Source organism: Hirundo rustica, chromosome 3, assembly GCF_015227805.2.
Source record: "Hirundo rustica isolate bHirRus1 chromosome 3, bHirRus1.pri.v3, whole genome shotgun sequence".
NCBI classification, from domain to species: domain Eukaryota; kingdom Metazoa; phylum Chordata; class Aves; order Passeriformes; family Hirundinidae; genus Hirundo; species Hirundo rustica.
The window spans coordinates 11,382,685-11,406,409 of record NC_053452.1 but is presented as its reverse complement, the minus strand read 5'-3'; the positions used below and the strand labels follow the sequence as shown (position 1 = coordinate 11,406,409).

The 23,725-nt window shown below is 43.8% G+C and overlaps 1 protein-coding gene across 3 annotated transcripts; it reads right to left on the bottom strand.

Annotated features, from left to right (window-relative positions):
* Positions 1–1,175: 1,175 nt before the first annotated feature.
* Positions 1,176–20,943, bottom strand: PPP4R3B (protein phosphatase 4 regulatory subunit 3B). Of its 3 annotated transcripts, none has more exons than XM_058420076.1 (16): positions 20,513–20,943; positions 19,125–19,180; positions 13,221–13,319; positions 12,088–12,708; positions 9,136–9,213; positions 8,817–8,933; positions 8,067–8,183; positions 7,583–7,714; positions 7,052–7,154; positions 6,331–6,372; positions 5,911–6,069; positions 5,518–5,687; positions 4,757–4,896; positions 4,271–4,434; positions 3,623–3,825; positions 1,176–2,909 (listed from the first exon to the last, which is right to left on the bottom strand). In XM_058420076.1, exons 1-16 carry the CDS (start codon positions 20,652–20,654, stop codon positions 2,814–2,816), a joined length of 2,439 nt encoding a protein of 812 aa, XP_058276059.1. In that variant the 5' UTR covers positions 20,655–20,943; the 3' UTR covers positions 1,176–2,813. The 3 variants fall into 3 exon arrangements, with proteins under 3 accessions (XP_058276059.1, XP_039913436.1, XP_039913435.1); XM_040057502.2 differs by having other exon boundaries at positions 3,623–3,747; positions 4,271–4,455; positions 20,513–20,942; XM_040057501.2 differs by having other exon boundaries at positions 4,271–4,455; positions 20,513–20,941.
* Between the last annotated feature and the right edge of the window lie 2,782 nt (positions 20,944–23,725).

Genomic DNA, 23,725 nt, shown 5'->3' with positions numbered 1-23,725 from the left:
CACAAATTAACTCCAGGTTACAGTGGTTTACAGGCTTTTGGGGCAATTTCCCAGGCCCCAGTTTGCAACAAATGCAACTTGAAATAAAAGGAGTTGCTTTAGTGCAAAGCTGAGGCTGTTCCCAGCAATTCATTTCAAGAGTAGCAGAAATCTTTTCAAGTCCTTTTCTGGTTTGGCTGTGACAAATTTCAAGAGAGGAAAGAGGCTGCTCTTTGCCCATCTCACTGACTGCCACAGCAACTCCCAGGAAAAGAGACAAACCCACCCCTTGGAGTTTCATGAAATTTTTATTAAAATAGCATTTATAATGGGTACACGTTGGCAGATGTTCCATTCTTTCCCCAGAAGTGGCAGTGGAAGGGCCCAGGCAGAACAAATGTGGCTGCCCATGAGGGCAGACTGGGAACCAGCATTGAGGGGTGACAACCCAAGGGAAAAGCCAGAGTGCTGGGTGTCACCTTCTCCTAGGATTCCAGGCTGGTGTTTAACAGCGTATCTACTGCCACTTCACCCAGTCCTTTCCTAGGAACTATAAAAATTGATGACATTCTTGGTTTTGCTGTTGAACAATCTGCTGTTTGTCTGAGTGTGTTTTCAAAGCTCCTGCTGTACTGCAGCAGGCGTTGGCGTGGTGAGGAGCAGAGCAAGGACTATCGCTCCTTGGGAGCCCTGTGGAGAACTCAGCTTGGGAGGCTGTTGAAGAGAATCAGGAACGCAGGTCCATGCTCCAGGTGATGCCACTTCTTCTCAGGTGAGTGAAGACACATGCCAGGTACCTGCTGCTCTCACGGCCTGTAAATCTTCTTTACTGATGGAGTCAAAAGACACACTGGGAAGCAAAGCAGCTCAAGATGAACAGATGAGGATGGTGCTGCAGGTTCTCTTTACTGGCAAACGCTTCCTGGCTCTGGAGCTGACGAGTGTTCCCTCAGAGTCCTGTACTGGGTGGCCTGGAGCTCTCCAGGGACATCATCACTGTCCCCAGGTCCATCAGAGCACCTGTGTCTTGCTTACACATGGGAAGAGCTCAGCCATTCCTTCTCAGATTCCATCCAGTGGTATGGAGTTACTTTGAAACCTGCATGGATAACTAACCTTAAACAATATCCTACAAAAGCCACGTTGAAAAGTCTGAGTTAACTTACCATGTGTAACAAACCAAACAAAAACACTAATTATGGAATTACAGGGTCACATTTTAATTCCTGAATTTTACAGTTCAGCATTAATATCACCACATGTATACAAATGGTGTAAAACAAGTACAGTGGTATCTTTAATACAAAATAAATTTCTGTTTTATGGAAAAAAACTATACTTCATATCTACACAGACAGCCCATCTTTTTCCAAACAAGAGCTAAAATTAAAACTAACTACAAAAATCTCCAAAACAGAGAAACTGCTTCAGTTTATAAACTATTCCAGGAGAAATGGACCCATAACACATATTACAAGAGTGATCTATGTGGTGGATTGCAGCTGGTTCCATCTTTAACATCTCTGACACAGTTGCTGGGAAATCTCCTCTCAGTCATGATCTCAGATCACACACGGGCAAACTAACATTAAAATATTTACAGTTCATGTGCTGCTCTTGAAAATAAAACCTGGACTGTTTGCCTCTGTCACCTTGCCATGAACTCCCCCCTATTCCTGTCACAGTTTGCTCACCTATGTGGAATGTGCTTTTGTGTTTTAAAAAAGCAGCTTTTGTATCACCCCCAGGTTCAGGTGCTGCTTGTGGATTCCGCCTCCAAGCCCTCGAGGTGTTCTCTTGGCAATAATCCCGTCTTGGTCCAAATTGACTTTGGTGTGAAAACGCTGCTCAGTCCATCGCTATGGAAAACCTGTGAGTGTTTCTTATTCCCACCTCAACCATGCAATTTCAGCTCCCAAATGGAAATGGCCGCTCCAAGAGGAGGCAGCCCTTGGAACACCGCCTTGGAGTGCGGTTGGAATTCGGGCTCTTCCCAACCCGAAGCCAACAGCTGGGAGATGTGCTGGGGCAGCCCCAAAGTGACACAAGCAGCTCCTGCAGACCCCTGGGAAGATATTTCTGCTCCTTGGCATAGATATTTCTGGACGTCTCACTGACAAAACAAGCAAAACCTTCCATTTTGAATCCAGCTTCCATTCTCTCCTCTTGGAAAATACAAATTAAAACTTATTTTAACTGTTTTAAACAACTCAACATGCACCATAACTGCAGTGTCCCTCCCTCCAACCATGAGAAATGCAGTTTAGTTGGTAATAAATGGTCCCAAAATATGGATTGTTCTTATGCAAAGAGAGTTAGTTTTCCCTTAAATTTTTTTTTAAAAGAGGCATTGCTAAAAGAACACAACTGACAGCACCATTACAAATTAAGATTACTGGGTTCAAAATTTAAGCTTGAATTTTTTTTTCCTAGTTCAGTTAAACACTGGGAAAACCCTGCAATATTTTAAAAAAAGTGTTACCATACCTTTCCCTCCCCTTTTCCCTCCCGACACCTGAGACTTTCCTTGCTGAGAAGCCATCATCCAGGTTCTGAAAATACTAACCCACCTTTTTTTTTTAATTTTTCATTTTTTTGACAGCCTGAATGACAGACTCCTTACTTTCTAGAAAGACATTAAGTTCCTTGGAAGCTTTGTGTTTACAGAACTAACCCTTTCTAGCTGATACATCGAGTTTCTTTTGCTACTCCTTGTATTATCTCATATACTCATGGGAGAAAGCTTTCTGAATCAGATTCTTTTTAGCTCTTAAAACAGTTGCAGCATTTGAAACCCCATCATAAAAGTTCTTATTCCAAAGTTTTGGTTTCTTTTATGAACCCAGACGAGGCCTTTTCCTTGGAGATGTCTCCTCCTCTTCATCGTCGTCTTCATCATCAGGATAATCCACTAATCCAACTAGACTTCCCTGCCAATTAGAAAAAGGAAATTTTTATATTAAAGTACCTAGAAAGGTGCAAATTTAGAACAAAACCTCCAGCCAACCTGTCTAAGGCACACCAACATTTGGCATTCCAAGTCCCATGTGTCTAGAAAATGGGTTTGAACCTCAAGCTGCAAAACGTTCTGGAGCTTCCTCACTCGTCTACGTCTGGACTGAGAGTTGTTTAAAAATCACATTCAGCCCAGCGGGACAGACACGAACTCCAATGTGCAGGCTGACATCCCTTTGGCTGCTCAGCCTCAGGGTGGGCAATCAGTCCCTGCCACACTTTTTGGTAGCTGCTCAGGGGCTCCATGGCTGAGCACTCCAATAATGCACAGCTGAGTCAGGCACCACAGCAGGGCCACTCACTGCATTTATCTGCTCAAAAACACTTGGCAATTCCCCAGCCAGCGAGACATTCATAAAGTTCCCAAAAACCCCAATTTCCTTTGTACATCAGATACACAGAGCAGCAACTGAGCAGGAACAAAAAGCAGCAACAGTGAAACAATGCAGAGGATGTGGAATGAGACTGCACCCACAAGATTCTAACAGAGTCCAGCCCCACTCAGACCTCCCCAGAGCAGTGAGGGATTCACTGCATGGCTCAGGGTGAATTTATCCCCAACTCAGTCCTGCTGCCCACAGGCAGTTGCTGCTGTTACCCTGGGACAGCCCCACACAAGTTCTCCCACCTTGGGGGCCGGCACCGCTGGGCTCAGGGCTGTATTCTTGGAGGAGGAGCCGTTGGAGCTTGCTGGTGATGTCTGAGCTGCCACGGATTTGCTGTTTGCACCATTCGCACCGTTGGCTGGGCTGGCTGAGTGGGAAAAAGTGAATTTGAATCCACCAGCTGAAGTCCTTTTTGGAAGATTCTCTTTGTCTTCACTCTCCTTAGCTGAGGGACAAACATTGTCACACTTAGGTATCAGCTGCACACCAAGGAGTACAATCCACATCACAGTGCAATCGCAGGGTGAGAGCCAGCAGGTATTTTGGTTCCAATTCTGCTGCAATTCTCAGTTCCCCAATCAAGCCCATCTTGAGCCCACCAGCAGTGAACTGAGCAGGGCCTGGATGCCGAGGGCACACAGGCACATTCAAAGTCCTGCTTTTGAATACCATTTAAACCAGATGCGTGCTCCAAAGCAGTTTAACTCCTTATTTTAATCCTAAACTGGCTTGCAAAGACACATTTGGATCTCATGACTCAATTACGTGGAATAAATACCCTGTACTGCTGCTTGAGGTACAGAGCACGAACCACAGGTTAGTTTAGGTGATACTCCACATATCTGCCATGGAGCACTTCCAGTGCCAACAAGCTTAAACAGAGTAAATACCTTTTTTAGTTTCCATAAATTTTTCATAGCTGTCTGGAAAATCATCCTCCTGTTTTGACTTCTCAACTGGAGGGACAACAGCTTCGCCTTCTTCCTCTTCATCTTCATTGAACCACATTTCTTCATCCTCCTCCAAGGCTCTGGCATCCCTGCGGAATCTATTGCTACGCAATATGGATGGGACACTGTAAGAGACACACACAGGGATTCCAGCTTGGCTGCTGTTTCAGGCTCAGGATCAGAAATGCCTTCCAGAGCTCTAGAGGGAATTCAGTGCATTTGAGAAGGCAGTGCAGCTCCGTCTCGGGTTCTACCCTCACCCCAAGACTCACCAAACCCCCAGGTGATGATAAGCCAGACTGAATCCCAAATAAGAGTGACAGAACAACATTCACCAAGAATGAAAAACAACTCCACTCCCAGCCTCCTGCTGCCCTCTGGGAAAGCAGCCCCTGCCAAGCTCAGAGCACAGGAACTGGGGCCTACCTGTTCAGCTTCTGGCTTTGTCGATCTTTTTCCTGCTCATATTTTGTCTTCAGTCCCTTGAATGTCTGAACATACTCAATAGATTCAAGTGCATTATAGAAGTTTTCAACTATATGTGCAATAAGGGACTTAATATCTTCCTGTAGAAGAACAAAACAGGGTTTCAGCCTCAAACAGGCACAGGCAGAAGTTCAGAAAGCTTTTGAGTTTAGTTTGGAAAGTAACTGATTTCTTGCCCAGAGCCAAAGCATTATTGTACAATATTATACAAATGTGAAGCATGAAATCAGATTTATCCTTAATAAAAGAGATAAGATCAAGAAATAATTATTAGGCTTCCCATAGAAACAGACAGTGGATCCAGCAGTGTCCTAATGGTATTTATGATACTTCTGTTAAACAAAGATCTTCTATGTAGGAGAGCTGTCCCCTGTCCTCCCCAAAGACACCAGCTCTCCCCAGTCCTCAGCAGCTACAGCAGCTCACGTGGGACCAGGAACCTTTTGGTCAGTCCCTGTCTATCTATCAAGTTTCTCACCACATCAGACAAATCCTACAATTCCTCATGTTCTTCTTGCTGGAAAAGACAGCAGCTACAAAATCCTACAACTAAAAACCACCCTTCACTTTCACAGACCACAAGCATTCCCAGCAAAGCCTCCCACACATGGAGGCAGTGGCAGCAAGTGTCTCAGGAGCTGCTGCAAGTCCTTGTTTTCCAAGGAGCTGGGTGCTCCTCTAAGAGCTGCAGCTGCACTCACCACTCTGATGAACTCGAACAGCTCAACCACAGCAGAGTTGAGCAGGTTGTACCGAGTGCCATTATCCAGCAGGGCGTTGATAACTGGCTCAAAGAGGTTTCCCTTGGTGATGTAACGGTTATAAAATTCATCTTTCAGGCCGATTATCCTCCTCATAAAGCGAAGAGCACCTGTGGGAAGAAAAATTCAAGGAGTTAATAACCACATGCCAGGGCTCATGGAAAGAACTGAAACTCCTCCTGTCACCCAGAGGAAGATGCCCCCAAACCCAGAGCATTACAATCTCATCCACACTCATTAACGTGAATTCCAAGTTCAAGAGTACACTGGAACACCTTCCACACAATGCCCACCATGCCTGGAAGAAGGAAATCACAACAACTCCATACTCACACAAGGCCAGAAAGGTGTGTTTTGAATTCATCAAGACCAGTACTCTTCTTAGCAAATCTTTGTTCATAATGTAATTCTTGATGTGGTATGTGTGGTGTTCCACACAAAAAGTAAGCAGCTCCAAAATTAAGGCAAGTAGTTGTGCTGTTTGGTAATTATCTGCAAGAAAAATGAACAATTCAAACTTTCAGTAGCAAGGTTGACTAGGAAAAAACTTAAAAACAGATGAAAATGTTCCTTCAGCTTCCAGTCATCTCAGGTGAAGGAAAGCCCCTGCATCTCTTTCAGTAAAACATATTAAAAGAAATAAAGTATGGGTATACCTCACTTTGGTTGTGTTTTTTTTGTTTTGTTTTTTAATAGAATACCATACACATCACACAAGACAAGTTTCAAAACTCAAAGTCAATTCAGACTTACCAGGACAAATTGTATTACTCTTAGTGGATCCAACTACTGCATCTGACAAAGAGAAAATAAAAAAAAAAAAATCAGAAAAAGTTTTTTAAAGCACTGTCAAGATTTAAAACTTGGGGATAAACCATCAATTCTACCAAGTGGTCAGATTTTCCATCAGATCCAAAGTTTGTGAGCTACAGGGACAAACATGCAGCAAGAATGCAGCCAGGTGAGATTTCCATATTTAATTTACCTTCCAAAGTTTTAAATCCATGTAGGTGAAAATGTATAACCAAAAACTTAGGAATATGATACAGAATAAAGGCACCAATCCTAAATGTTCCAAATAATGCATTAAAACGAGTACTACGGATATTTTACAAGCTTTATTTTTGTATAAGATGTGCAAATTTTTTTTTTTAAACTTTAATATGAGACCTACAGACACTCTGCTTTACAGGAAGTATTTTTTAAATGCAATTAACAATTGTATATTAGCATGATTAACATCAGGGAACTGCATCTTCCACAAAGCACAGCATGAAGCTACAGGAGCATCCAGAGCTGCAGGGAAGAGTGGAGTACTGCTGCCCACAGAACTCCTGTCCCTGGGGGAGCAGCACGTTTCCACAAGCACATTCTCAGCTGGTATCACAGGCTGATCCCTGGGACCAGCACTGTCAGTCACTGCCAAACACTGCTGGCCTGAAAAGAGGGAAGAGGAAAGGGAAATATTCAGTACCTTTTTCACATTTATCCTCTGATGTATTGGCCAGAAGTGGTGCAGTGAGAACGTGCATACAATGGTTGTAGAAGAAATTGAGAAATTCACTCTTTTCTGTTTTCTAAAACAAAAATAACTTTATTAAACACTGGGATTTGTACACAGTACAAATTTCCTCTAAATAAGAAAGAACAGTAACATAGGAAACAGCCCATACAGAATTCCACTGGCTCCTTCAGGTCTGCCCATATATTTCTTGGGCCTGCAGGACTATCTTTGCTCAAGGAAGATCAGTTTTTGCATTTTGGGAAAACTAACCAAGCTCACCATCGCTAAAAAAACCTCACATGCAAACATCTACTGAAAAAACATCAACAACTCAAAAACTTGACAAAACTTTTTAAATAAACATCAGCACAGTGCCCCAAAATGGAGACATTAAGTTTATTTTTGGCTTGTTTAAATTCAGTATCAGAGCAAACACAGAGAATGTCAGGTTCTCAGCTCAGCTGAGCAAGTGAAGTATCTGTACCCCCCACATCTCCTTACATTGGCTGTGGCCAGCATATTCTCTGGGTCAATCAGAGTTCTCAGCAGCCCCATTAACTGAACAGCTCCCCCAAGCTCTGGATCTGTGTCACAAATCATCTGCTCAATGACTACATTGATGAGAAGGATGTCCTGCAGAAAAATCCCAAACAAACACACCACCAAACAATTAGACACAGTTTCAAGAGTGGAAAGTAATTTCCATAGTCTCTGTGATTTTTTGAAGACAATTTTAAATGAAACTGAAGAATTGAGAGTTGCATTCAGATACAGAAATTCTGTCAAGCACAACCCTCCACACCTACAATCCTTGATAGCCAGATTTCCAAAACTGTAAACTCATACAGCACCAACATGCTCTGAAATGTTTGTATTTCAAATCTGCTTTTTCCTGTATTTCTAGAGGTTTGTTTTGCTGTTTTGTTTGTTTCCAGCTTGCCCAAAGACTGGGATACTCAACAAACTGTAAACCACTGTGACTTACATCATCGCTCTGCTGGGCCTCTTGCATCACAAATTCTCGGACCATGGATGGGCTAAATTCTACTAGGTAAGAAAATATATCTGTAGCAGCAGATCTAACTTGCAGATCATCCATTCCCTAATAAAGAGAGAAACTGATTAGCAAGAACAAATTAAGTTCGTATTTATTATCAAGTAGAGGTACAAATAACAGGTAGTTTTAAGTTTTGAGAACATCTAATTACAAGAGTTTCTATGAGAAACCCAGTAATAGAGTCACAGAAAACCAACAATAGACCAGCAAAATGAATTGCAATGGTAGGCAGTAACAGCTGCTTCAGCTACAGGAGTGAAAGAAATTCCATTTTCCCACTGCCTGATTAGGACAGATTAATCTAATAATGACAGGATTACAGGATCTTTCAGGAGGAACCAGCCAACAGTTCAAGATTATCTAAAAATACTTTGCTGGCCCTGAGCCAGCAACAACCACACCACCAATCCAGCTGGCACTGGACAAAGAGCCTCTGCCAGTTTTTACAGCCCCTGTCCCAAGGACTGCGCTGGCCACAGGCTCACACCGAGTAAAAACACCCAGAACAGCCAGGTCAGGCACCTCAGAGCTGGGGGCAGCCTCTGCATTGGGAATGCTCCAATCAAGTGCCACGCCCAGCACAGCACAAGTGACACAGAGGGGCTCAGCAGAGCCAAAACTGCTTCAATGCATGTGGCTGTTCTGCTTGGGTTAAAATCAGCTGGAAGTTTCACTCACCATTACAATTTCAAGAGCTGGAAGAATTCCCAACTTTGCCAAAGTTTTGAAAAAAGCATCTCTGTTCTGAGGTTGTAACGTCTGAGAAAAGGCGCAGAATTCCTTGAAAAAGTTCACCTGTCGCACAGGGAGAAAGGAATTAGAGGCGTATTTGGGTCAGAAAACTCTTTGAAAGGAGGAAACAGCTGCATTTTGTCACAGAGTTTGTGTGCTGGTTGATTCTATAGAAATCCCTGAGTGACTGCAGAAGAGTTTCACTGTTTCTCCTTCATCCCTCTCACCTAAAGCTGTGGAGGCACCACAGGGAGCTGGGACTTACCAGTTCACACCGTTTATCGTCATCTGTAGCTTCATCTGTCAATTGTGCAAAAACTTCTGATAAAAACTTCTCGTCTTCCTGTGCAACACACAAAAGGAACACACCTTACACAGCGCCTCTGGAAAACAACTTCCATCCAACCCTGCAGAAAGTCTAGCTCTCTATCCAATTTATCCCAAAGAAGACAAATGCCAGAGCACACATCCAGCAGGATCTTTCCCAGGACATTGTTTCAGCACTCCCTCTGAGCAGCAGAAGCAGCTCCAGGAGACCAGAGCCAGGTGAAGCTGATCTCAACGATGGTCCCTAAAACAGCAACTACAAAGTGCCAGCCAAGGGACAACTTTGCAGCCACGACCCCATTACCTTACTCACAACAAAACAACCTCTCCCACTTGCATGTGCTCCACTCTGCCAAGCTGGGAAACTTTATGGACTACTACTGGCTTTCATATTCACATCCTCTGCTACCAAGAGATAATTTAAGTATATACAGGACGACACCTCACTTCTTGCAAAACATTTCAGTTACCCCATAAGATCAAGAGGTACCCAAAACCAGGGTGAACATCATTATTTCTCAAGGGTTTGGGCACTTTTTGCCCCTTATCTATACTGCACTCTTTCACACTGAAAATAGTGTTGGCATTCTCTCAAATTCAGATGTTTCTGTTACCTTTTAAAAACTATATAAATCTGACAGCAAACAGTAGCATGCTACAGCTTTACAAAATTTTGCATCACTGTACCAATTCAACTCAACAAACTTGTGCATTGAACAGAAATGAACAGAACAGCAGCATTCCAACAAATATACATGAACCTTACATTGCATAACAGAGAGTGCGCTTACCTCTCTATTTTGCTGTGTGCTGTCACTAAAATCTCTGCGCTTTATTAGAATAACTTATTGCAGAATTTTTAGTTACAACAATGCCAACCAAAGACTGGCAAAAGTTTTCCTGACAATTTTAAGATGTGGGGATAGAAGTCCTTTACAAACAAATGATATCTGGAATCAACATCACAGGGAGTGCAACATACACAGATTTAGTAGTTTATTTTAAGCTTTGCTGGCTTAAACAGCTTAATTAAGCCTGTTACAAAAAAAAACCCAAACCATACTAAAATCAACAGCAGATAGAGTAGAAAATCCGTTCTGCAGAACACCTGAGCACAGAAACACCTCCTGCTTGTCAAAGGCTGCTACTCAGCCCAGTCCTGTGTCCTAAAGCATGGGATGGATGGAGGTTCCCTTCCCACGTGGCTGCCCTTCCAGCAGCAGCAGCACTGGGATCTAGTGCTCTGTGGCACGTAGAAAGGAGCTTTGCTGCCGTGGCAAACACAATCTGCTGCTCCTCTAAACTGCCTTCTCCCAGGGAGCTTTGCCAGTGTATTTAGGGTAACAGGATGTCCCATGTGTTCCCCAAACCCAAAGGAGCTTTAGAGTTCTTGTGCCCAACAAGCAGATTTACACCACAGGCCTGTGAAAGTAGTCCTAAACCTGAGGTCCCCACTACCAGGGAATTTTCCTCAAGTGTGCTATAACATCTTTTCCATGTGTGCTTTCTTCTCAACCTGTAATTCTCGAGGATGAGCATTATTTGTAGATCACCAGACATCTCAATTACAGATTTCGGAACAAGCAGGCAAACCCGTGTGCCACATACTCCATCTATGATGGCAAAGACAGCCATGGCAGAACCAGCAAAGAACTGTCAGAGGATTTCAGAACCTTCTGCAAGGAGTACTCGAGGTAACAGCAAATCAAAGTTCTCTGTTACTGCACAATTAAATATTCAGTACTGTACAGCCTCAATGAAAAATAAAGAACTCTACAGACTTAAAAATCTCTAAATGCAAACAGGACTGTGGCCTCATTCATAAATACTAAATTTATTTTTAGCTTTTGAAAATATATGCAAAAGATTTAAAGGAAAATCTTTGATTTTGCAAGAGGGATTTAATTTTTTTGGGTTTTTTTTTCTGCTATTGAGCCACAAAGAAGATGGTAGAAAGAAGCCAAATAGCATACTCATGCAATTCTCTGTGATTACTCAGTTTTATTTTCCAGTCCTCTATTGAACTCTTTACCATATTTCACCCATATCTGAACTCACTAGGATATTCCATGTGGATATGTTATGCCTTCAGTGCCCCTTTCTTTCCACCATTTTTACTCCCTTTCTTTTCTCCCCAACTCCTGGTGTTTCAGAGAGGTTCTCCACACTCACCTCAAGAGGTCTGTGACATATCCTACACAAATGTACCATTTTTGGACACAGATAAACAGAATAAAGCCACTTGGGTACCCATGAGTTTGCATAACACAGCACCAACTGAAAACCCCAAAATGCCATGAATTCACACAGCTCTTCATCAAGGCTTCTTCCAGAGTCCCAACCACCTTAGAGCCTCTTCTGACTACAAAGTGTGCAGGACAACTTTTCATAAAGTAACAAAAGTAACAGCTTGGTTATTTATTAATTATTACTTCTGGATATCCGTATGAAAAAAACCCCCCACAGTAACTAATTACTTAATCTTTAAGACAACATGATCATTTGAAGTTAGTACCATGATGTAACAGGAATGGTTCTGAACATGCTCTTTTGAATCACAGATCCAGAATTTGTTACAAAAACAGCACAATGTCCCTAATACAGAATACAACAAGTTGCCTGTTCCCTAAATACCTACACAAACGTGACCAAAAACTGTATGTTGCTCAGGAATCAAGGAGAATAATCTTCAGCTTTACAACCCATTAAAAATATTAGTATACTCACCTGAAGCATTCCTTTTCAAAATACAAACTCAAAGGTATCAGAGAGCAGGGGAAGCATTCCCCTGTTGTGGAAGTGGTGTGTGTGATTAACTGCAATCCATTTTGAAGCTATAGCTTTGGGTATCTACACACAATCCATCTAGACCATATGAAAAACCACTTACCTGCAACATACTGACAATCTCAACCTTGTTGAAGAAAATAAAGGAAGTGAGGGTAGAAAGAAAATTCTCTTCAAAAACAGATGGTGTTGGCAAGATGATATCCTGAATATACTGTACCCTGTAAGTCTGGTGGATTTTTTGCCTGAGTTCAGAGTCTGTAATAGGAATAACCTCCTTAAATTTTGCTGTTTTGGTCAAGAACTCCCTGTGCCGTTTTGGCTGAGCCAAAGAAGGATCATACTCGAGGCATCCGACCACATCCATAATACACTCGTCAGAGAACATCACCTCAAAAAGAGTTGCTTTGTTGAGGAACAAAATCCCTCTAATAATTTCATACAAATGATGCAAGCCTTCGGTGTTCTCTAAATTCTCGCAAACTTGGAAAAGCTGCAGCAGTTTTTTAATGTAGCCTTCATTCTCCAGGGCCAATGCCAGCTTTTCCCTACGGATGGGTGAGGAAAGAACAGAGGTAACTAGGTCAGCAATCTCTTCAAGTTTGTTGAGTTCACAAGTAGGAAGGTCAATCAGAGGACTGGTTTCAGGCATTTCCTCTATGTGTTCCTCTTCTGACTCAATAAGGTCCTGCGTGACTTCCACCGAAGGATCCTTACCCTGAACCTAAGGGAGGAGCGCACACAGTTACTGTTGGATCCCGAAATGTACCCACAAATGAGCAGGTCAGTAACTGAAATAACAACACATCTCAACTCCCCATCGTGTCCCAAGGCAGCTGCAATGGGATCTGAGTTCTCTGGTTCCTTACAGCACATTTGCAGTTCCTCTGCACTCCAACAAGCTGCTTCCTGAGGCCAGCTGGGAGAGGGACAGTTAAACCGTGGAACTCTGGCTGTCCCTTTCTAATAAACACAATCACACAAACACCACCCCCCTCCCAAAAAACACCAAGCACCTGAGTCCCACCATTACAGTGATTTTTCAAAAGCCTGACATTCAATCGTGACAACAACTGGTGCTCTAAGCAGGGGCACCAGTTGAGATCAGTTAAGACCTGGTATAGAAAAGAACAAATATTTGCTTACTTTACAATCCTTAAAAAGGATTCACAAATACATCAAGTCACACAAAATACTAAAATACTGGAAAACCCAGCATGTTTCAATTTACTGTACCTGGCAGATTTTCTCCCAAATTTCATCACAGCCAGCTTTTTCTTGAAAACTCAGTGCTAAATCATAGTTCTCTGCTTCTGACCAAACAATCAGGGTGTCCTGTTTGAGATAAAATCAAGAAAGTAATTGTTTCTGAAACAGGTTTGCACTGCATATTAATCTCTATTCCTTTAGAGCCAATGCCTATAGAATAAATCATTTTAATTAAACCACTCTTGTCAAAAAGAGAACATAAACCACTAAAATATTAAATCACCTGTTCTGCCATAAAGAACATCAACTTTCTTTCTTGTTATTTTATGACCACTACCTTACACAGAACATATTTTGAAGATACTATTTTTCATACCCAAGCCACTTATGATGGCATTTTTCTGCAAGATCCCTTTCTTGAACCAACAGTCTTGAAATGGGAATGCATACACTAGATTAAGAAAACCTACAATATAACGGGTTAAGCATTTTCATATTTAGTAAGGTAGAAATCCCCTAAGATTTCAGTTTTCCCCTCAGAAAGCATTTAAGACAACGCTAGCTAAGTGAGATTTAATGCCTAGCTAATTTTCAAATATTCCTTTCTGAAATAAAAGCCATACAGCCTGAATAATACAAAACTCCTAGCTTCTTACCAAAATCACAACAAAGTTTCATTTGAGCCAGGTTTTCTTCTCTGATACTATTGTCTCCATCAATTCAATTTGTGCACTTGCACAGCAGATCTGGAAGTTTTGATAGAATTTCTGAATAGGCTAAAATGGTTTTTGAAGAGGTTTTTTGGGGACACTTGCTGCTGTCCTGTAAGGAATGGAAGTCTGTACTTCAACATTCAAATACAGAGTGGTTGTGGTTTAACCCAGCTGCCAAGGAAGCACCACAGAGCTGGTCACTCACTCCTCCCCACCACTGGGATAGGAAGGAGAATCAGGACAGGATGAAATTTCTGTTCTTGAGGTAAGAACTGTTTCAAAAATGAAATAAAATATGACAGTTACAGCAAAAAAAGGAAGGTAAAGAAAGGAACAAACCCCTGACAGATAAATGATGCACAACAGAGCTGCTCAGCACCACCTGAGCAGCAATCGGCCCCACCTGGCCAACCCCCTCAGTTTATCCACTGTCCCTGTTATCCCAGGATATGGAGTATCCCTCTGGCCAGGTCAGCTGTCCTGGCCACGCTCCCTCACAGCTCCTTGTACAGCTCCTCACTGCCAGAGCATGAGGAACTCATCAGTCCTTGACTGACGGTAAGCACTGCTCAGCAACAACGAAAACACCCCTGTGCTATCAGTGTCATTCTCATCCTAAACCCAAACCACAGCACTGCACCAGCTACCAGGATGAAAATTAACTCTGTCCAGAACAAAACCAGGAGAACAGTTCACCATCCTACAGCAAACTCACTTTCATATAAAAATACCCAAACTGAGCAGCTCTCTGCCAACTCTCCAGTAGATTTGATGAGCTCCAGCAAAACTGTTCAATATTCCAAGTCTGTTGACTTCCTGAACTGTGACCACAGTTTTTTGAATACTGAAGTCTTTTTTAAACTCTAGCAAGCCTTGCTTAATACTCAGTAAGGTAATTTAATTTCCGCATTTACAACGTTCAATATTCACCATACAACTCATCAAGGCTGGTTAGGTCTTTAGCTTACGCATCACTTTTAGTGAACACAAAATATTAAGAGCGGTATCTCTTTAGGCTCAGCAAGGAAACCCAAACAACCACCTGATGATACAACTTAGGAAGCTCCAGGGGCAGTAAGGTTTAAACAGACCTTTGTAAATGCAGTTATCTGGGCTTACACAGGTCAGGGAGCAATCCTGTACTTCCAGGTGTGAGGGGACTGACATTTGGGAAGGACTGTTGGCAGGGGACAGTAGGTTCCCTCTTCCATCAGCAGTTATTTGGAAAAAACACATCTGGCTCAACAAACACAACTTCCCAGCTGCTGCAACTAACACTGGAATATGGATGAACATCAGCAGCACTGACACAGCATTAATTCTTCAGTTCACTTCTACAGTAATCCCAACCCCTCAAAATCCACAGGGAGTTGTATATCTTGGGGGTTTTGTCTTTGCCCTTTTTTTCCTTTGAAAATAAAGTTTAGAATAACATCACCGTTGACAAATGCCTACCAACAGATCCACTTCCTTCTCCCAAAATAATCACAGACTACACTAAAACCACAACTGCACAGACACAATTTTTTTTTTCTTTCTTACCAATTTTTACACATTTCTTTAGAAAAACAAAATTTCCCTGTTGTGGAAAGAATGGAGTTCAACGCACTGTGTTTTCAGCACGGTTGTGAGTTGTTTATTTATATTACAGTGTCCTATATTACACCTGCACTTTTGTCCTACAGAGACAAATATTAATGGGGAGCCACTCGGCTGCCAGGCTCTGACTCACAACTGGTCCAAGTTCTTAGAGCTGACATGGTGTTCACTCACAGCTATCCCCCCTCGTCTCCAGCTCAGGACATCTGGATCTCTGTATTTACCATGTGCCGTTTCAGAGTGAACAGCTCAACCTGGCTTCAAGGGAAAAATAGAAATTGTCAACTGCATGCACTGAAAATCCTCATCAGCTCCCTGACCTGGTTCTCTTTCAGAGATTAACCAAAAAATAATTCTTAAGTACAATTTTCTGGCTGCTATAGAATTCCAAACATGAAATGCTGATCTTGAAACATTCTGTGCAAGGACTGATGTCCTGACACTCAAAATCAGTGCACTCCCAGGTATGCTGAGCCTCAGAAGTGCTTCACTGAACAAAGAAGGACACACACATTCAGCAACCCTATTCATAGCTCAGGATGATTCAAATAAGAGAATTAATGCAGTAAGTTACAATGACTCCAGGCACCCAGGGACTGCAGTCAAAAATTTGCGAAAATTCTCGAGTTACTGAATGGTACTCGTTACAATCTGTACTGCCCACACAAAGCGGAAGTTATATAAGCTTTTCCAAAAATATTTCAGAAAGACTGAAAGATGGTTTCAACAGAAAATAATTGGTCCAACACCAATATAAGATGTACTCATCTGGCACACACTTCCTGCATGACCTCAGACAACCCACGAAAAGCACAGATACCTTCCAGGCCTGGCTCTACCTCTCCCACCTGCTTAGAGGTGATGCTGCTCCATCCACGGGCAACAGCAATGTTCCTTAATTCACTCAAGCATCACAAAGCCAAAAAAGATTAATTCTGAACAAAAACTGAAACTCAGAGCAGTTCAAACCCTTCTCCGGTGCTACTGGAGAGGGTTTGCACAGTGTCTGCTACTCCACCTCTCCGTGTTCCTGCACTGTACCACATCCCCAGGCCAGCACCAAGGTGCTGCACAGGGAAGCAGATGGGGAACATGTGTCGATGAAAATGAATCCAGCGGTAAGACATGTTTCAACTGACTCAGTCCTACATCTAACATGCCACACGGTAACGTGAATGCTCCTGCTGGCATGAAACAGAAGTGAAGAAGCCCTCTGGCAACTGCTCTGGCTGGCTTTAACATCATCCCTGCAAATGCGTTAAATCCTGGCCATAAGGAACTCATACTTTGCCTCGAGCAAAGCGCTCTGTTGTCACACGAGTGAGGGCAATTCTGGGCAAAAGACAGGATTTGCACCATCTTCATCTCAGAGCTGCGAACAGAGCACACCCAAAGGAAAGGTAACACCAGAAAGCAGCGCTCCCAGTAAGGATTTCTGCAGCAGTTCCATGTCTTTCAGCCATGGACTCACTCTTCTGCCAGTTCTGCCAGGGAACAGTAACCTCAAGCAGAGGCTGAAACAACAAACAGGTGTGGTGCCAACATTTAAAACTACTCCTGCCAGAGCCTCCAGAACACATCTGACCCTGCCCTCTGGCTAATGCGGGGTGTCCAGCAGAGGTGTGTAACTCTCAAAGCCTATGCCCAAAAATCCAGGGGGAGCTAAAGCTCTTCAGGCTCTCATGTTCTTTGCATTCATCTAACTAGAGGTAATTTTACATTGTATGCCGAGCAGCTTGGCACATATGTCCCACCCATTCAAGCCCAATTTCCCTTAAGAAAGCAATCGTGATGACAGTGTGCCCAACACCTGGACAGAACGAATTCCCCAGGAACCATAAACACGACTGGAGCAGGAGGTAACAGGCCTGTCCTGTTTGGGGTTAGTCAATAGCTACAGCACAACTTGGCACTAACAGTGTAATACTGGAAGTCACAGACTGATACACAGCACTGAAAAATCAGTGCTTGGTTTCCTTTTTTCACAGGATGCTGTTATGCAAACCACAATTTAACATTAAGTACCCTCTGAGTCCACTCATGTCAGACGGATGTGTGGGCAGAGCATGTTTCTTTTCCATCAACCTGCACCACCCTGAAACTCCCCAAATCCAAGATGAACAACTTTAGGACAGTGCTCTGTGTCAACTAAAAGCTGCATGAGGTTATACATGCCTTAAAGAGTGAACAGTGAAGCAAATGCTTTCTGCTACATGGACACAAAACCATTAGTATCAGAAATAAAGTCAGCCAAAATAAACCCCAGTTTGAGTTTTTCCAAGCTACGATCTACCTTTTCCACAAGAAAAATGGTAACAAAAGCTACTTAAGTCACTTGAAACTTTGCTACCAATTAAGTAAAAAGGCCTACAATTAATCAGTTGTCATTTCAGGAAACAGGGCGTGAAAGGAAGCATTTTAAAACTTTAGCAACAAAATCTGCATTTGTATTTCACTATGTATAGGTTTCCTCTAGTAAACAGGATGCAGTTCAAAACTCTTGGCTTCTGGAGCTCTGCAGAGCTCCTTCCTCAGCATGCCCCCCCCGGAAAGGCTACAGCCACCAATCCCTAACAAGTGAAAAGGAGAAACCACAGCAAACAGCGTCCTGGAAAGGCTGGCCCAAAACTCTACCTCACTCCTAACCTTAAGTGAGCCAACCAATTCTTGGAGATAACAAAGTCTCTTTCTCAAATTCTCACACTGTAACTTGTCACTATAACAAAATCCTCAAAGATGTATCCCTCTGTGACTTAGGAAGAACAAAATTACTGCTTTCTAGTGCTGAAATACTTCTGGATACCGTAATGATAAAGAATAGTATCAAACACTGAATGAAAGGAACAGAGATGCTACTGTAGAGCAAAGAAACAGACAGAAAAAACTCCAGAAAACCCATGAGAACAATGCAGAGACATGCAGGCAGAGACATCAAAAATTCATGCTGAAAAAGGGAAAACAATTAAAACAGAAGAGATTCAGTAAACCGATTTTTTCAGTGGATGAAACAAAAATAACTATTAACACAGCTCCCAACTGTTTTACTTTGTCTTGCAGGAGGTTTACCCTCAGGAAAGGTAACTCTCACCATGGCTTGTGGCCTTACCTAGGACAACAGGAGCTTTCAGGGCTTAAAATAAAAACTAAACAGCAACAAACAAAGAAAGAAGTTCCACAAAGACATATTCCTTCATGTTATTTCCAGAAAAAGAACTCAATAAATTAATAAATACACTTCAGCAGAGCTGGCCAACGTTTTGCCTCCCTAATTTTGCAATTATTTCAAGTGGCCTGGCATGGGAGACAAAAGTTACACATACATGTTTCCAACTATCTTTCCTGTAATGATTTAATTTTTTATCCAAATTGCATATATTATCTTCAAATCCTGAAATCCAAAACATCTTTTTCTAGAAGACCCACACATTAATTTCTAGAATGTGAAGTGTTTAGCACCCACAAGTTTCTACGCAAGTTTTTCACCTCTATTAAAAACACCATCAACAATTCCATGTCGTCCTGCTTTTCCTTTTTTCCTGAAAAATACAATTACTCTGAGCATAAAACAATTCCTCAGCATCAGCAACCAGAGAAAATAAAGCCTAGCAATAATACTTGCCTGCTGTTTTTGATATGCAGTATTTGGATTTATCTTCGATTCTAACAGTAGTGAACCTGAAAAAGGTATGAAGAGAGATTTACTGAATCCAACAAAACAAACATCTCCACACATCTCACACCACTGCCCACGTGCCAGCCAACAGACTCTCAGCTTAATCCAAATCTCACAGAAAATCCACAAGAACCGCCTCCTTTAAATATAATTTCCTAAAATAAGCCAGGTAAGACAAAATTCAACAGGAATATCCCTATTAAAATACTTTTTTTTTCTCTTCTAATTTAATCCAAAATCCACTGTAGTACTCCTCTCTCCTAAAATCTGGTGCAAGAACCAGCTTGTTTAGTGGTCTTTTATGTCAACTACAGAAATTCCAGCAGGTATTCCAGTAACGTGCAGTCCAGCATAAAAATGTTTTTGCCCAGAGAAGCCACGTGGGCCACTTGCTGCCCTTCAGAAGTGAATCATCCAGCTACTATAAACGCAGGGACTTTATCTTGTGTATGCAAGTAGTGTATGTCTCCTGGCAACAGCTCCGGAGCAATTTATACCACTCTTAGGTGGTTTATTTAGCACATTAGCACCTGTCGGCTGACCAAGTGGGGAGCACGTACCTCCCCCTCTAAAAAAGACCCTTTAAGGTGACTTTAGAGTGCAATAACACACAAGGGATGCCACCTGACTGGAGCAAAACCAGTGAACTCCTGAGGAGAGAAAGAGCAACAAACAAACAACTTTTTTACAGCAGTAAGAAAAGGAGGAAAAGAGCACCTCAAAAGCAAAGGGCATTGCTCTGCAAGAGAACAAAATGTCCTCACATGCCACAGCTTCAGCTCTGTTCAGGCTGGGGAGCTGCAGCTGGCTGGGGTAACCGCATGGAGCTGAATCAGGGCAGGTTTAGAATGGGTATTACGGAAAGGTTCTTCCCCCAGAGAGTGGTCAGGCACTGAACAGGCTCCCCAGGGAATGGTCCGGAGCTGCCAGAGCTCCAGGAGCGCTTGGACAACGCTCGCAGGCACAGGGTGGGATTGTTGGGAGCTCTGTGCAGGGCCAGGAGCTGCACTGGATGGTTCTGATGGGTGCGTTCCAGCTCAGCATATTCCATAATTCTATGAAATCAGAGGGGAAAAAGCCTAGGATCACGGTAGCGAACGCTGCTGTGGCTTGTGGGGTAAAGAAACTTCACACGAGCCGCAAGATAGGGGAAGGCACGGAGGGTGGAAATAACAATATTAAAACAAATAATCCTCTGGGGTCTCCCAAGAGAAGGCACCATCAGCCGAGCACAGCGACGGTGGGTGGCAGCCCCGGCTGGCGGGGCCCGGAGCCGGGCGGGGGGCGAGGGGAAGCGGCCCGGGCGGCCTGGGCAGCCCCGGCCACGCTCTCACCGTCCGACTCGGCGCGCACCAGCAGCGACATCCCCTTCAGCCGCTCCACGTAGCTGGAGGAGACGTGCCCGGTGCCCCTGTCGTCCCATTGCCGATCCTCGTTGAGCGTGTAGACCTTCACCCGCCGGCGGGTGTCCGACATGGTGCAGCCCCGGGCCCGCTCCGCCTCCGCGGGGGCGATGGAGCGAGGGCGGCGGGGAGCAAGCAGGGCCGCCGGGCCGCTCAGGAGCACCGCGGGGCCTTTAACGCGCCGCTTCCCATGGCGAGTCAGCGCCGCCGCGCCCCGGCCCGGGCCTCGCTGGCGTCGCTCCGCCTCAGCAGCTACCACAGCGCCGCCGCCATCTTGTAACCCGGCTCGGGCCGCCTTTCTCTTCCTCTCCGCCCGGGCACGGGCTCCCCTCGCAGGGGCTACGGCGGCCGCCCGCTACCGCCGCGCCGCCGACGGAACGGCGGCCACAGGGCGGGGCCACGGGGGCGGGGCCGCGCGCTCTCCCTCACGGCCCCGAGGCGGGAACGGGGAGGTGGGAACAAAATGGCGGCTGCCCTCATTCAGAGGGCGTGTGAGCGCACCAATGCATTCTAACGCCCAATGGTTCACGTTCCGCTGGAAAAAACCTTCTCTCTCTCTTTTTTTTTTTTTTTTTTTTAAATTTTTTTTTTTTTGCTTGTTGTTTATATTTTTAAGGCCTGTCTAAAAGCTGGTGCCACCGCTGACGGAACACACGCCTCCCCCCCTCACGCCACAGAAAGTGCCACCCACCGCCGTCACACAAAATGACGGGCGAGCCCCACACCCCGGACAAGGGTAAACTTAAACAGCACACGCAACGGAAACAGTTTTAATTTTTAGGAAGAAAAGGTGACCCCTGCACCACAAAACGGCAGAAAGTTGAGTGAGCAGCAGCTCCTTAGAGCAACAGTCCTACTGCAACATACAGTCTGTGCCTGCTTTGTACATTTCCACAGAAGGCTTGAAAGCTAAACTGAAGTTTAAAAAATGAGAGAAACGTGCTTAATTAGCCCTTAGAGCGTACAATTTAAGACGGACCACTCGCCAAACACCATGGAGTCTGTAAATCTTAAGTTTTCCACACTAAACACCATCTACATGTTTCCTCTGTACTACAAATAAAAAATAATTACATCTCCGTGCTTGCGTGGGAGTAGGGAAAAAAGACCCAAAATGGTTTAAGGAGTCAAGCTGTGTGAGAGAGCAGGAAATTGGGGACGAGGGGAAGCTTGAATGTGTCTCCGAACCAAATTTTTGAGGCTCTGAAGGGGAAGGAGGGAGGGCAAGCTCTCCTGAGGCCAGGGCGTGCCTCATTCCCACACAAAGCCAGACTTTCCTGGCTCTTGCCTCACGGTGAAAGCAGTTACACCGGTATGGCTCTTATGCACACGACTGGTTATTTCTCTGCTCTCAAGTTCAAATGTCCTTCCAGAAGAAGGGAAAGAGTTTCCAACAAACTATGTCTCTCCAAGTTAACTACGTGCAACTTTTCCACAATCTGAGCAGATTTAGAAAACCTAGCATCTAAATAACATTGAAGTCTCAGCTTTTGCTCTGATGTTCATTGTAGCAAGCCTCTAAGATTCATCATACTGGCACCAAGAAAATACACTATACACCTCTGAGAATTATTGTGTACACTTATATTTAGCTGTATAGGAGCACACTTTGGGACATGTGCATCATTCTGGATAAGTGAGTCAGTAACTATAAAAAGACCATGTTAAGTGGTTTCAAAACCCTGGCTTGAGAGTCACGTGAACCAGTTTACAGTCAGGTTCCACACAAGCCTTCCCAGCTACGTTTTAGTGGCCTTTCCTCCCAAGGTTTTACACACTGAGCATATTTCTGCCTTAGAGAAAGCTCAACAAAAAGCAAACACACAAAAAGAAACACAAATCCCAATGGCCACAGCATATTTCTGCCTCAGGACATCTGCTGCTCATGAAATCTCTCCCCTCTGCACAACTTCCGTGCATGCTTTTAGGTTCTTCAAGCCAAATGCACAAAAACAAATGCATGACTTCTACCCATGATTAAATGCAGCACTTCTCGGGATATATAAAACAGCAAGAAACAACAGCAGAGTATTTTGGAGCAAATTCTTATCGTGAATAGCTACAGAAAGGAAATACGTGAATTAGAATTGGCATGAAAAACTATTTCTCATGCTTCAGCTGTGAAATAGATTATCTCTCCAGGCATGAACTCAATGACCTCTGTGGAAAAATATCACTCCAGAACACACTGCGATTGCACTCACTCAGATGTGGGCATCTTTGCCCAAAAGAGCATCCAGAGGGTTGTAAAGCCCAGCACGACCTTGCCATCAGTACCCACAACCAGCAAGTCAATCTGCGGGCTTTACCTGGACAAGATGTGCAGTATTTGCCCCAACAAATGTTACATACTGGATTTAAACCCAGTCTAAGACCAGGAGAGCATCTGAGTCTCTGCTCTTTAAGATGCACAGAAAGCAAAGCAATGTTTTTCACTGGGGTGTTGCACCTGCTAGCAGTTCATCCTTCCCCATTACTGCCATCGAGTTGTCAACGTTAAGGATTCCCCATTCTTCATCAAAAGGATTTCATTATGGTAGACAGCAGACAGAGCAACTCCAAAGTGTCACAACATGAGCAGCAGAGCTCCTTTTTTTTTGTTTTCCCAAGCAAGACAGACAACCCATTCCTAAATCAATTAAAATTTCTTGGAGTGAAATTAAGAGACTGTATCATTCCCTCTGGCAGGTAATCCCAGAAGTACAATTAGGCCAGCTCTTACACTTTTAGAATAGCACTTGTAATATTTATGGCTGGCATTTAGATACCCCAGCTCTTTGCACCTGCATCAAAACTTCAGACTTGTCAAATAGAGGCATTTCTGGCCCTCCTGAGCTGCTACAATGCTTCCCCTGCCCAGCTTCACTCTCCAAGGCAATTACTTTCTGTGGCTCCATTTTAGACACGTCATTACAGAAGCTAATCACGTTGAGCCGTAAGAAGAAATAAATCACTATGTCAAACACAAAAACCCATCTGCTGCAAAAGGACTGAGCTTGTTCTCTCGAGTGCTTTGGACCCACCTGGTTTCTGATCATAGCTGATCCCACCTGAGAGCCAAGCACCTCCTGCTGCGGCCCCGCACCGGCTTTCAGAGAGCTCGGGATGTCTCCCTCCAGGAAGGGTCAGAGCAGCACACACTTA

Coding starts and splice junctions, on each gene's coding strand:
- PPP4R3B (XM_040057501.2), bottom strand. CDS start 20,654: ATGTCGGACACCCGCCGGCGGGTGAAGGTCTACACGCTCAACGAGGAT. Junction 6,070..6,330: donor GAGTAATACAATTTGTCCTG/GTAAGTCTGAAT, acceptor TTTTTCTTGCAG/ATAATTACCAAACAGCACAA. Junction 5,688..5,910: donor ACACACCTTTCTGGCCTTGT/GTGAGTATGGAG, acceptor TTCTTCCCACAG/GTGCTCTTCGCTTTATGAGG.